Source organism: Parasteatoda tepidariorum, chromosome 7, assembly GCF_043381705.1.
Source record: "Parasteatoda tepidariorum isolate YZ-2023 chromosome 7, CAS_Ptep_4.0, whole genome shotgun sequence".
Lineage (NCBI taxonomy): Eukaryota > Metazoa > Arthropoda > Arachnida > Araneae > Theridiidae > Parasteatoda > Parasteatoda tepidariorum.
Window position 1 is genome coordinate 18222548 of NC_092210.1, and position 15363 is coordinate 18237910.

Below are 15363 nucleotides of genomic sequence, written 5' to 3' on the forward strand. Positions count from 1 at the left end.
ATAAGAACGTAGACAATCATGTCTAAACATGGCCACCAAACATGGTCAAAAGTCTAAACATGGCCACCGCAGTAGCACGGGGTGAATCCGGAACACTGTGAGTTCCACGTAGCACATTCCAGGACTTATCTGTAACAGCGTGAGATGCCAAACAATGGAAATCACAATTACAATTTTAATGTCTAATTTGGTTTCAGATTGATGTTGTGATAAATCCAAGTGACATTGAAATGGAATTCAAACGTTCTAGTGGTGCTGGAGGACAGCATGTAAATACAACTGATAGCTGTGTTAGAATACTTCATAAACCTTCAGGTATAATTAAAATTTGTAACAATTTTTTTTCTTTCTTTTCTTTATTTAAATTAACTTTATATTTTTATTTTAGGCATTGTAGCTGAAAGTCAAATGGAACGCAACCAGCATAAAAATAGAGAATTAGCCATGAAGTCGCTCAGAGCAAAACTATACGAAAGGAAATTGGAAACAATTATCAAAGAAACTAAAACAGCAAGAAAGTTGCAGGTATTTCTAAAAGCTGTAGCAAATTTATGTGTATAACGTCGTATCTACAACGTCATTTTTTAAAAATACTGTATATCCATGAGTATAAGCCGTCTTTCAAGCACCCAAAATTTTGCAAAAATAAGGGGATTGACTTATGCATTGGCAATAAACTTGGATATTCGTTGATCATGAAATATCAATGCAGTAAAAATATCAATTTAACCCTATCAAAAATATTTTAATATGTTATATGCAATTAATTTTGTATTTTCTTTACATAGAAAGGTCTTTTTTTTTTATTTAAACAATACTTTAACTCAGTGTTTCCCAACCTTTTTTGCGCCATGCCCCACCTAAGTCATTCTAAAATTCTTATGCCCCCATTTGTAACATATACATTATTTTTAACATTAAAAAATTGAATTGTTCACTTAAACTTAAATGATAGGTTTTAGGGAGAAATCACTAGGAAATTGTTAACGAAACACAGTAAGTAAATTTTCAAAACATATAATCAAAAACTAAAATTTAAATAGTTTTAATAAAGATTTTTCTATAATAATTTAATATTTTAATTTAGTGAGATCCTTGCTGCACAGAGATTTTATGTTAGGTTCCAATTTGGTTAGCTTCAGTCTCAAGTATCCCCGTTGTGTTTGTTATATCCAGACGATTTCTTTTTTTAGCAGTAAATCATTTACAGCACTAAATCCAAATTCAGCTAAATATGAAGATGGAAACGGTAGCAATAGTTTTCTTGCACATTTGGTTGAATTTGGGTATTTGATTTCTGTTTCCTCACAAAGCCATGCCATCATTCCCTTTATATTAAATAAAGTTTTAACTGACTTAACATTTTGCATTTCTGCGAGTTCTTCTTGATCCTGCTTATTCGATATATCAGACAAATCCACTAACTTTGGCTGCATCATCCATGTTGGAAAATCAATTTGTTTTAAATCATTGACTTTTCAGATGATCGACAATAGCAAGTAAAGCGGTATTATTTACTTCACATTTTTGGAGCAAATGAAACTGTTCTAAGTTTTTGTTGTTAATATATATCTGACATAACTCAATAAGGGTAATGAAACCAAATATCTCCGCTTTTGCATCAACAAGAGTTTTATTTGTTCCTTGAAGATGCTTATTTAATATATTTAGTTTTTTAAAGATACCGGCTGAATAACTCACAAATGCTTTATCATCGACTGTTAACAGATACTTCATTTTAGGTTTGTCACTTAAAAAATCACTAAGAATATCAAACAGTTCCATAAATCTTTTCAAGCAGTTCCCTTTAGAGAGCCATCTTACTTCAGTGTGAAGTAAAAGTCTCACATGGTCTGCATTTTGTTCTTCACAAAATAGCTTGAAGAGAAGCTCACATTTGGCATTAGTTTTAATATCATTGATGCACTTTATTACTGAATGTAGTACTTCATTTAGAACAGGCAAGATCTTTCTAGCTACCAAGTTTTCCCTAGGAATAACACAATACACGAGAATCATTTCTGGATTCTCATCTTTCATAAATTTTAAGCAGCCATTTTTCTTAGGAGCACCATCTGTAGCACAAGATGTTATGTATTTATTGGTATATTATTGACATCTATGTACTTTTTTAGCTTATTATATATATCGTTGAAGGTAGTGGTGCTTTCTAATCTTTTACAGAACATTTCTTCAGCAAAATGCCCTTTATCAATATATCTTACGTAAGTCATCAATACTGCCACACTGTCTATCAAAATTGATTCATCCATTTGCACTGAGAATTTTCTTGTTTTCATCTTTTCAACATGTTGTTTTTCAATATCTTCACTCATTTCGTCTATTCTTCTGCTAACAGTATTGTTACTGAGTGGCATAGCTTTTACAGCTTTGTCATCTTTTCAAGAACCGTTTTAATCGATGCTGATATTGACGGTTTTTTTAAATTTTCTCCTTTAGTATGATTTAAAATAAAAAAATATATAATTAAAAAATTTGATAACTAGCCTCAAGAATACGATTATGAGTTGAAGTGGGAGCAGTAAATAGAGACTTTACTGTTGTCCTCTTTTCAAAATTTTTCTTTAAAGTTTGAAAGTCCACGCGAAGTCTGCTGCAGGGAGGTTAATTTGACGATGCCAAAAACCCAGTTGATATTCTGGTCTTGTCAAAAGAATTTATAATATTTATTGGCTGCAATTATTTAAGAATTTGATTTTTTCTTTCAATTTTGGCACCGAAATCTAGCATTGCATTTAAATGGCCCAGGGCAAAAGGGCTAAACTCGTGTCGAGTCCATTTTCGAATTGCCCCCATTAACAATCAAATTGCTCCCCAGTGGGGCGTAGGCCCCACGTTGGGAAACACTGCTTTAACTTATGTTCAGAAAAAAATTAAGGATAAGAAAAGTTAAGATAATTTATTTAAGCTTTTAAACAAACTATAAAGCTACAAATTTAAAGATTCCTGCATATCATCTGTCTTGGATCAGTGTCCTCATACAGATTCCATTTTGGAATGGATTTTACTTCATCCTCATCTGCTGAGTCAAACGAAAAATCATCCCTCCAAAGAATTCCACATTTTTTTAAAAATTTTACAATAACATTTGAATGTAAATTTTTTTCTCTAACATTTGACAAGTCTAGTGTCGTTATTTGAGGGGGTGCATCAGAACATCTTTATTTGAGAGCAAATGTCTGGAGAGAACAATGTGAAATATTCTAAACTTGGGAAAATTTTGTAACTTAATAATTTTACTTTTAGAAATCTTCATATTTGGTTTTTATAGCAATTAACATTTACATCCGACCAACATACCAGAAGTTAGCTATCTCTTAATCAAAAACAGGGGAGCGACTTGAACCAAATCTTAAAGTTATTTACTGTGATTAGTGTGTATAATTTTACATCAATTTAACATTTGTTTTAAAGTATCCATTACTTGTTTGAATACTTATGAAGAATGACTAAATAAGGTGCCATTAAAAATTAATCAGGGAATCTTCCCAACAGTCCAAACTTTGATGCCTTTCAGTACACTCACGAATATTTAAAAAAAATTTCAATGCACTCAGCAGTTAGTAAAAGTCTTATTCTATACGCATATATTTGGGTTTTATTAATGCTTAAATGCATGTATTTTTCCAAATCCAGTGTAAGAAGGAATTTTTTTTTCCAGTTATTTAATTTATTCATTGCAACTTACAGAACATTGAGAAATTTCTGTACAACTAAAAAATATATTTATATAACCTTGAAAAACACAAAAAGTTAAAATGTCCAATGAAGATTTTTTTAAAAAATATACTAGAATTATCTAAGACAAAGATAATAAAATAAAATGTGCACGTTTATAATAAGAAATATATTTTCCTATTTGGGAAAGTTAGAAAGCTATTATATAGTTCAATTTCATTGAAGAAGAAAATCCATACAATTTTTTAAACTTGTTTTAAAGATAAATTGATTTTGTTCTTTTATTAATTGACACAAATTGAACAGTGCACAGAATAAAAAACGGACCCCCCTAAACAATTTTTGATCTAATGATCGGATCTTCACATTCTAGGACTCAATTTTAATGGTTCGAAGGAGTGACTTAAAATATGCTGATTAATTAGTTTCAGAAGATATTTTAAGTTACAAAATCAAACACAAAAATGTATTTTCTCTAAATAAACGCACACTTTTTTTTGTTGACAGATTCGAATTTCTGACCCCCAAAATATAGGAGGTAGTCATTAACTGGAAACTATGGACTCAATAGTTTTAAGAGCGGTCAAAAACTAGGACCCCAAATGTTAATTTTACCTTTTCTGTATTTTGCCATATCTCGAGAACTTTTTAAGCGGATTGAAAACATTTTGCACGCAATTATAAAATTCGTTTATCCAAAGATATTTCCATGCAAAAATTTATTTTTAATAAATATTTATTATTCTATTTAATGATGTTCGAAAATTTTTTGAATTGTAAGGTATAAAAATTTTTACATCATTTTAAAGAATGTAATTTTACATGGCAAAGAGCAACATTCGAGCGAAATTGGTTGAATAGTTCCTGAGTAGGACTGGGCGATGTAAGGAATTTTATATCGTGATACATCGTCTGTTAAACATCGCGATATAGCATATGTTGAAAAATTATAGATCAGAAATCTTTAAATTAATCAAAAATAAATAAAAGGAATAAATCTATTACAAAACAAAATGTCTTAAGTAAAAACAAACCCAAGCTTTATTTTAATTTTTTTTAAATTAAAAATGACTTCAGATTTATTGGTTTAAAAATAATAATAAAACTAACAAAATATTTTACATACATGCATTCAAAATTAAAAGGAAAAAAAAAAAAAAACGAAAGTAAAAAAAAACTAAAAAATGTTTACTTTAGTAAAACATTTTTAAATTGTTGAAAAAAAACGTGCTTTTGAAGCATTGTTAGACCTTCTTTAATTAATTTATTTAAAATAATAAAGTTGTATTAACTAATGGTCTAATTCTATACTTAGTGAATGTAAAAATAAATTTAAGTTTTTTATTTATTTATTATTATTTTCTTTTTTTGAAAATAAAATCGACTAAGGATTTATTTGTTTAAAAATCATACTGTCTAACAAACATGTATTGAAAGAATTTTAAGAAAAATTAAAAAAAAAAAAAAAAATCACTTTTAAGGTACTATTGTTAAATTATTAAAAAACGTCAAAACATTGCTTAACTTTTTATTCAATTAAAAAAAATATTTGTTTTAACTAGTAGCCAATTTTTTTTATAATTAAAAACGACTGAAGATTTATTTGTTTAAAAACAATCAAATTCTATCAACTTTTTATAACAAAGTTAAATACAAAATACCCCTATTAAATTGTATCGAAATTAAAATGAAAAACAATAATTAAAAAAAAACAGTGAAAAATCTTTTTTATTCATATTTTCTTTTCATAATAGATTGAGTTCAGAACGAAAATTTAAGATAACAGCGATTGCGCAACGATAGCCAAGTAACAGTAGGTCAACTAAAAATAATTGATAAGAATCGTTAAATTCCGAAAGACAGAAAAAGAGAAGAAATAATGCACAATGAAACGATAGCTAAGTAGCAAAACTGTCTCACTGAAAATAATTTACAAGAAACGTTAAATCTCGACGAAAATAAAGGGCACAGCGAACACAAAATAACGTAAGTCCAGCTGAAAATAATCTAAGAAAAGTAAACTTCCAAAGACAAAAATGGCGCATAAAGAAAGTATGCATAGCGCTCTATTTCAACGCTTCGAAACCGGGAGTTCTAATTCAATTCGCTTTTCGTTATTTATTCAACATAACGAAACTAACATCGTCTTCGTAGCTAGACGAAATCAAAATAGTCTTCGCCAGCGCGGTGACAGTGATAGCGTACGCAAGGATTCTCACACGTTATATCATTAATCTGTGAGCGTTGTCTTATACGACGGCTGAAATCAGATTTCTGATGCATCGCCTAAAACGAGAGTCACTCTCGGCAGCCTAAATCAAATTTCTGATGCATTGATTTATAGCCCAGTCCTATTCCTGAGAAATCTAATTTAAAAAAAAGTCTTATTTTAAAATTCAATTTCTCTCTATTTGTTGTCTTATACGACGGCTGAAATCAGATTTCTGATGCATCGCCTAAAACGAGAGTCACTCTCGGCAGCCTAAATCAAATTTCTGCTGCATCGGCTTAAATCAGATTTCTGATGCATCGATTTATAGCCCAGTCCTATTTTTAAAATTCAATTTCTCAGGAAATTGAGCTATATAAGTTCTCAAGATATAGCAAAACGTTAAAGGGTCCAAAATTTCACCCACTTTCTTGACCAAACTATTGGAACCATATTTTTAGAGTCAGAAATCCGAATTCATGGAAAAAAAAATGCATGTTTACTCAGAGAAAGTTTGTTTTTATGTCTGATTTAACTTAAAATATAGTCTGTATTAATTAGAATATTTGCGGTAAACATTAGTATTGAGTTTTAGAACGTGAAGATCTGATCAAAAGTTATTTAGGGTGCTCCATTTATTTTTTTACACATTGTGCATTAAAGTGGCTCTCAAATTGTATTGCTGTGGGTTTTTTATTTTTACTGAATTTTCTATTTAAAAAGGCACCATGGTTCTAAAAAACTATTCGCAAAACGTAACCCAATTTTATTATGCATGCAATTAATTATTTTTGCAACCTAAATATTTTTAAAATAAGTTTTATTTTTACAGATTGGAAGTGCAGCAAGATCTGAAAAAGTTAGGACTTACAATTTTCCTCAGGACCGAATAACTGATCATCGTGCACATATAAACATTTACCATGTGGAATCATTCTTAAGAGGTGAAGAAAATTTAGACAGTTTATTAAATATGTTACAAGACTGGAGTAGAAAACAATCTTTATTTGAAATATTGAATAAATATGATTCAACATAAAATGCCTTCCATTATGAATGTGATGCTTGTTTCTGTTGCCAATAATTTACATGAATCTGTGACATACCATAAAAAAGAACATTCAATTTGTAAAAACTTAAAGTCGCCAAAGAAAAGTCTCTATTCATGAGTGTAGTTTGGATTTTTCCTCAATATCACAAATCCTTCTAGAATAGGAGTGAGTGGTATGTATTCTTCTGTTGCTAATTCTGCTCTTTCACCATAAGCTAATAGAACAGGAGTTGTATGAGTTTGAAACCCGGTAATGGTTTTAGGCTTTCCTGCTTGACCAACTACATCAACAGCTTGACCAACCCTCACTGGAACAGGAAGAGGTTGAAGCTCCTCATCAAATGTTACCAACATACGTGGCTGCATTGCAGCAACCAGATTGTATAGAACGTAATGAGAATTCTTAAGTATAACTGAAAAGAAATATTGAAAATCAAACAGTGAGAAAAATTAAAATTTACATAAAAATTATAAAGCATTCACATAGACTAATGAAATAAAGTATGATACAAATCAAGAACGAGTAGGGAAGTAAAAAAATGAAAGGATACACATATATCATTTTTATCGTAAATTACATACACATACAAATGAGGGTTTTTCCTGTATACAAAAAACAAAAAAATAAGGGACTTATGGGAGCAATATTTGTTAAATCCAAATTGAAGAATAGCATGACAAAAAATAAACATAGACTTGAATTGCTTCCATATTCTTTATTGAGGAGATTTATCCAACTTTGATTTTTTTCAACTTTTATCTTACAGCATCAAATGTTTCATCATCTGCATTTTCTATAGCTTCAAAGAACTGAGAGAGGGTCTAATACATAAATAACATTGTACCAAACATAATGTTCCATTTTGTTCATTAAATGTGAAATATTGTAATTGATGAACTCCACTGTATTTACTGAATTATTTAAGGGCGATGATAAAGTTCTTCACTATCAAATGTAAATTTAATTTAAATACTTGTAATAATTACTAAAAATTAGCACTCTTATAAATGGATAAATTACTTCGCAATTTTTTTAAAAAAAAATTAATGTAAACACATGAGAAATGTAGGTCTAATCAGGGTCTACCAATCCAAACATCCATAAAAAACCATGATGATATGGAAAAAGTACAAGTATTCAGCTAATATTTCTATTAATGCTCTTATAATAGCAAACAAGCGGCTGTTCATCATTCTCATTTTAAGGATGACAGGAGAATTGAGTAGAATGTAGGGTTTAATATGACCAAAGCCAGAATTAGAGATACTGTTCCATATAGTAAGTGTAATAGGTAAGCTGATTAAACTGAGTTGTAAACTGACCAAAAGAGGAAAACAGGGATGAGATTGGCCAAAAGGCAAAAAAAAAAGCTGAATTTTCACACGAGTAAATCTTACCTTCGTGCCATCGTTTAGTAATAAATTCCAGACAATTTAAGATAATAAATAACTATGTGTTCATATAAAATTAAATTTATTAATGACTGAATAATTACATCGACCCTTAACATTTAGTAAAAAGTAAAATTACAAATTGAAAAAATAAAGCTGGAAATTATGTTTTTTTTTTTAGTCACAAAGGAGTCAATTACTACTGCCTAGTTCAGCACACTAAACTACTGAGAACATGCATTAACATTTCATTTTTTTATTAAAAATTATTATGTGATTTATAGCAAAAACATCAGCAACATATTTTCATCCAATTTTGCTGATATTGTAATGCCTATATATATATACCAATAATCGTCGATAGAACTACTGCCACCTATACAGTAAATAATTCAAGGAAAAAACTTACTTCTTATAAGAATTGCGATAAAGGATTTTAAAATCGCGTGAATACAAATAGCGATCTAGGATTTTGAAATCATGTGAATATGAAACTCGATATTGGATTTAAAAAATGTGAAAATACAAATCATGATGCCTAATTTTCAGATAGCGTGAATACAAATCACGATGCATAGTTTCTAAATCGTGTGAATACGAATTCAAAGTCTAATTTTTAAATCACGTGTAAATACGAAAATCGATGTGTGATATTACAACAGCATAAAGGAATCACGACATTGGATTTTAAACTTATGTGAATACAAATCGCCGCATAGGATTTTAAAAACTTGCAAATATGAATCGCTGCATAGGATTTTAAAAACATGCAAATGCGAATCGCTACATAAACATAGGATTTTAAGAATGTGTAAATAAGAATTGCAATGTACGATGTTGAAATTGCATGAATAAGAATCGCAATTCACAATTTTTAAATCTGGTAAATAAGGAAATCGAAGATTGATATTAAAATGCAGTGACGTCTGAATTACGAAAATATGAGCTATTTGGCGGGCAGGTAAAAATGCGGAAAATCTTATTTTTTGCACGTGAAAGTGGAGAAAATAGCTAAAATTATAAAAAATGCGAAGAGCTAGCAGTAACGTAGTTTGGATTTTCTGTTTGCCTTTGAAAATCAGAAAAAAATATTATTATTTTTTTTCTACGGCTCAATTTTCAGAAAAAGCGAAATATTTATATAAAAAAAAACTTTTAGAGAATCGGAGTTTCTGATAAAAAGGCTGAAATTCGAGAGAAAAAAGCGGAAAAATCTCATCCCTGGGAAACTTGTCTTTATCTACAAAAGGCAAAACCTTTAAAAGTTTTATATTGAACAGATATGAATACAAAAGAGAAAACAAAAATTGACTTGCACTTTCATTAATGATAATAGATACTGATACAATTTACATTTTTAAATACTGATAATTTAGTTAACACAGTTAAGTTTAAAATGACATAAAATGAACTCTTACTGTTCTTAACATCAAGAAAGGACACTAAAGTTGCCATCAATCCAGCAACACATACAGGACTTAAGAGCTGTCTGTCATGATGATAAGGACAGAGAGTAAGAGTGCCTTTACCAAGATGTGCCAAGCCTTGTGCTAATCTGACCATGAAGAGGTTGTTAGGATCTTTAGCATGATACTGTGCAAGTTGTCGTAACATAGCAGCCAATCTTGCATTATTTGTACCTTTAAAAAAATATAACGTAAGTAAAATAAAGCTCATGATTACTAATTCACAAAAAAAAAAAATATTGTAATAAATAAATAAAATTTAAGCTGTGTTCATGACTAATCTGAAAATGATGATATTTCTATTTCTTGAAAGTTTGGAACATTTTTCCTCCGTTAAAAGATTTTTTTTAAGTTTTCGTTTTAACATTTTTTTGATTTTAATAATTTTTTTACAAGATATCTTTTGTATGCGATTTTTCCTTTTATACCATAGTTCAAAAGATTCTTACAACCTTATTTTCTCCCACATGTTATTTTTTCACCATTCAACTGTAATAAAAATTGCAACTCTATTTCTCTTAATATGCGTGTTTTAATTAGATATGTAAGTTTAAGAATTATGTTATCAGATATGTTGTTCAGATTGAGGAGTAAATAAAGTCAATTTATTTATAAATGAAAGAGAATTTTTTTTTTAAATACAATGAAAATTTTTTTTAATAGCTTAGCAACAAAACTTGGAATTAAGTTATGATATTACATAATATTTTGTTTGGCAGCACTGAATGGCTAATTTTTTTAAAAAAAATATTTGTTAAACCACATTTTTTATTAATAAATTCAGTTTTAGTTCTGTCTTTTTCTTCTTACAGTAATTTAACACCCTTCGTTTCTTTATCCTCACAATGTTTTCATTAAACCAAAATCTTTAGTTTGTGGGCCATACAGACTCCTTTTCAAAGTTTCAAGGGCAAAAACTTAATTGGCAAAGGTATCTTTTCTAGAATCAGTGTTTTCACTACAGCGTGAGAATCTCGCATATTTTTTTCTTTTCTCGCATTAAAAAATGATTACCGCGAGAAATTCGCACATTCTATATGAAGCAATTTCAAAATTCGCGAATTTCTCGCATTTTGAAAAAACTTTCTCATTGCGCCATTTAGAATGAAATCCATTTCACTTTTCTTCCTGGATCTTTCATTATTTTCATCATCTGCCCCATTATCCAGCTTCCCTATTTACCAGTATTGTTCAGAACCTTTAAGAACAACAGAACACCATCCTTCGGAACCTCTTTCAGAACGCATTTCTCTGCAACCACGTGCATGTTCTCCATGTAAGAAGTTAAAAAATTTTGCGCATTAATGTAAGATGGACAAATACCTTGTAAAGGCAATATCTTCTACTCCGAAACGGACAAATGAAAATGAAACAAATGTGGGTAGAAATGATCAAAACGAAACAAACGTGCATTTGAGCAACCTAATGAGAATAGCTGATGAAAAAGTAGATGTGGAGCATTTTCCATATGATGCAAAAAAAATATTCAATGCTTTAAAAACTAGAAGATGTTAAAAATGCATTGTAATTAAAGAAATGATTTTTTTAAAGCCTCTTTGTGTGTGTTTTTTTTTTAATTTTTAAATATCTTACTTAACTTTTTGAAATCTCACCCTGTTTTTGAGAAAGGGTGAGAAATTCTCACCCATTTTTTTTCTGCGATGAAAACACTAGAAGGGTTCAATTCCTCCAGATTTAAAATTGAAAGAAAATCTGGCCATTTTTACAGTTTCCAGACTAATTCTGTAGGCAGACCAGTCGTGCCACCACGGGCTGGATTGGTGATGCTTTCAGGGCAGTTTTTATCCATGGGCCGTTGTTAGGCGACCCCTGAACTAAACAACAAAAATTTTATAATCTAGAACCAGTGTAGAATATTGTTCATCCAGCAATACTTAACTAAGGTACAGCATATCTTCATGCTAAGTGACAAGAGCTAACAAGCAGAGACAGAGCTCCCCATAAGTTAAATCACTTTGTAAATCATCTGTGTGCACTTATTAGTGTAAGCATAAAGTAAAAATAAGCATAATTTTACAGTGAAGACAAAACTGATTCCATGTAAATGTCATAATTCTAAGAATGAACAAATATGTTTTCATTAGCATTTGAAAGTGTAACACAATATGATAAATATAAATAAGGCAATTGTCATTCATAACATTTTTTTTTTTTTATCTTTCTAAAAACTTTTCAAGTTGTAGGCCTACCTTTCTATCTAACCTGAATAAATTGAACTACATACTAATACATGGTATTTGCTAATAAATGAAGTGATTTTTTTTACTCAGCCGTAAAACTTCAGAAAATGTACTGTGAAATGGTGTTAAAATTAAACATCATAAATATAAAATTTTATTTATAAGTTTGCAACTATAAATTGGAAAGAAAAAAAAACTAAAATTTTATATTAAAAAATACTAGATATTAATTTAAAGAAAGCTTAATACATACCTGCACCCACTAATCCCAAGGCAAATATTGCATTGTAGGCAACTTCAACATCACTGTCATGAGAGAATTTACTCAAAGTTTCCAGGATATTTAATTTGGGGTTTGATGCAGAAATCAAAGCAAGGGCCAATGGCACAGATCGTTTAATCACAGGTTCTCCATATCTCAACTAACAAGACAAGAAAATAATTTTTTAAAAAAAGTCATAATTAAAAATTATTGATTGCAAAAGAAAATTCTTAATCAAAATTAATAGGATGAGGATTTTACTCCCTTTATAATATATAAATACACCATAGAGTTTTATTAGGTTTAACACGAAGGAAATCAATGAATGCCTCCCTGGCTGCTCTACTTTGGCCGGCATGGCATCAATGAATGCCATAGCTCATAAATTCAGTAAGTTGGCATGACTCTATTGTGTGTCACACTGCAATGTTAAACACTAGACACATCATAAGTGATAACTATTTACATTAGCTGCTAAAAAATTATACACAAAACTATTGAAGCCTTTTCTAACAATATGATTCCCATATTTGAAATCAAATTCACAATAATATCAACTTAAAAATGATGGAATCAAAGTATGTTTTAACTATAGATTTATGTACCAGATGTCCAAAAGTCCTAAATGCCATTTCTGATCCTATATCCTCTCCCATAGAAATTAATGCAATGCCTAACACTGCAACAGCTTGTTGAGAAGATAGGTCATGGGAAGTTGTCTTTTCCTCTTTCTTATCTTTATCCTCCTTATCCTTGTCTTTCTTGTCATCTTTCTTATCATCCTGTGAAATTGTCAAGAGCCAATAAAAATAAAATAGCTATAAAACTAATTAAACAGTTTATATATTTAAATATTAGTACGATTTAAGAACTAATGTATTGTATTTACAAGGAATTTGTATTAAACAAATACTTTAATAATCCAAACAGGAAACAAACAAAAAATATTGTACTTCCAAAATAAAAGTTAAAATTTAGAAATATTTTAAAACTTAGCATACAATTTTACAATATTTTATGCTTTTAAAATATTTCTATTATAGAAGTATTACTAATACAATATGATTGATTTAAATTAGAATAAAATATATCAAATCTAGTTTCAAAATTTTTTAGTAAAATACATCTAAAAATAGTATCTTCCATGTAAGTTTTCATGCCACAAAAAAGTAGAAAATACAAAAACAACAAGGGAAAAGCTGGACACATTTTAAAAATTATGGTAAGATGGTTATTTTCTGAATATTTTTTCAAACTAGAATCAAATGAAACTAAAACCAAGTGACCCAGGGTAATAGCTTAAAAGTATAAAAAGTACAGTTTTTAATTATAACCTTTAACCCCTCTGATAATATTATCCACCCATACAAAGTATTAATTATGTTTCTGCCTCTTTAAAATTAATACTAAACATAATAACATTGGTTATTATATTTAGTACTGATTTAAAAGAGGCATAAACAAAGCTAATAGGACTAATAGTTAAGAAGTTATAAGAGTTTTTGCACAGATAATGTGTAAAAACTAATTTTTTATTTATTTTTTACCCATTAACTAGTCCAGTATTTTTTTTTATCTAAATAACGAAAGTTTTGTTTTATATGCCATTCTTTTGCTGAATAGAATTAGATCAAGAGCAAGTTGATAAAATTAATAGTATGCATAAAACTTCATAACTATGTCTTATTAACATAGAAAAATATACTACACTTGTCTAGGTGAAATTTAAATTTCTTCCTTTTTTGATCCCCTAAATGGCAACCAAAGCTCACTTCAGGGTAAAGGACAAACTTCAGACTGGGTCTAAACCATGACTTTTAGAACAATTTTGTTCTTCCCTAATTATTTTTTCAACAATTACTAAGGAACTGGGTAATAAATATTTTCATTCTACTTTTTCAAACCTAATCAAAAAGTGCAATAGGTAAGTAAGGCAAGAATCATTATAGCTTAGATAAAAATATAATTTAGGGAAGTTAACTTCAGAAAAAATGTGAATGACGATCTAATATTAGCATAATTTTTAAACTTCAATCTTAGTAAACTAATAAAAATTGAAATAAATCAATTTACCTTATCAGTTGCATCATAATGCTCACTACAAATATGTAAAAGGTTCTGTACTTTAAGTACATTTCCAGTACCTGGAAAACATAAAAGTTTAAATAAAATTACTTCATTAGAAAATAAATATTTATGGTTATTTTAATTATAATATATACATAATTCGGGCAAATCCGTGGCTAAAAATTTGTGCAAAACAGATCATGTTTCTCTCTCTCTCTCTCACTTTTTTAAATAAATGTTAATTTTCTAAAATCATTAAAATTGTATAATTAAATATCAACCTTATTAATTATAAACTTTAAAATATCCAGTATAATATTACCTTGATAACTTACAAATCAAATGCGCTTCAGTACTGCAGTAAGATAGAGATGAAAAAAATCCTTCAATTCACGTTTCTAACTCCGTTTGCGCTTTTGTTTACATATCTTTTAATCTGACAATCTTATTAAGAAAATATTTTAAATCATTCTTGAAAGATTCCAGAACATGTAAGTTCATTTGAATTCGCTACTCGCTTTATAGATTTCGTTTTGTAGCTTGTTCTGTATTTTCTTTGCATTTTATTTATATATTTTGCATTTTATTTATATATTTGCATTTTATTTATATATTTTTATTTATATCGTCACACTATTGCATATTTCATTTTATTTATATATTTTGCTTTGGCTATATTGATACATTAGAAACCACCCCTTTTTTACAGATTTATTCACGTGAGCTTATGAAGAGATTTTCATTATTTTGTTTTCCGGCTTCTAAATATGTATTTTTTCTTTTATACCATTCATTCAAAATTGTGTAAAGCAGAAGAATCTATTACTTCAAGCTCTTCAAAATTATCGATTTCTATGGATGTCAATAAAGAACTGATGCCTTTGGATAAAAACAATCTGTGTGGCAATCGAATAATTGATATTGAGATCCTGATGATGATATTAGCTTCATTATGTTGTCCGGTTTGCTATGATAACAAATTGCATTTAGAAGAAAATTCTAGATGCATGTATTTC

The 15363-nt window shown here is 29.0% G+C and overlaps 2 protein-coding genes across 2 annotated transcripts in view; one reads left to right on the top strand and one right to left on the bottom strand.

The window, feature by feature from the left end:
• Nucleotides 1-204: 204 nt before the first annotated feature.
• Nucleotides 205-6949, top strand: LOC107445466 (mitochondrial translation release factor 1; the record flags this gene model as incomplete). The annotated part of the gene is given in 3 exon segments (XM_071183126.1): nucleotides 205-315; nucleotides 389-525; nucleotides 6741-6949. Coding segments are annotated over 3 exon segments (455 nt in total), but the record flags the coding sequence as incomplete, so codon positions are not given.
• The window catches only part of LOC107445467 (regulatory particle non-ATPase 1), a gene marked incomplete at its 5' end in the record, with an annotated part of 15788 nt that continues 7318 nt past the window's right edge, over nucleotides 6894-15363 (bottom strand). Inside the window, 5 exon segments of the mRNA XM_043056156.2 lie at nucleotides 6894-7372; nucleotides 9770-9991; nucleotides 12272-12440; nucleotides 12886-13062; nucleotides 14354-14424. Of these exon segments, the coding sequence (XP_042912090.2) occupies nucleotides 7068-7372; nucleotides 9770-9991; nucleotides 12272-12440; nucleotides 12886-13062; nucleotides 14354-14424 (944 nt within the window).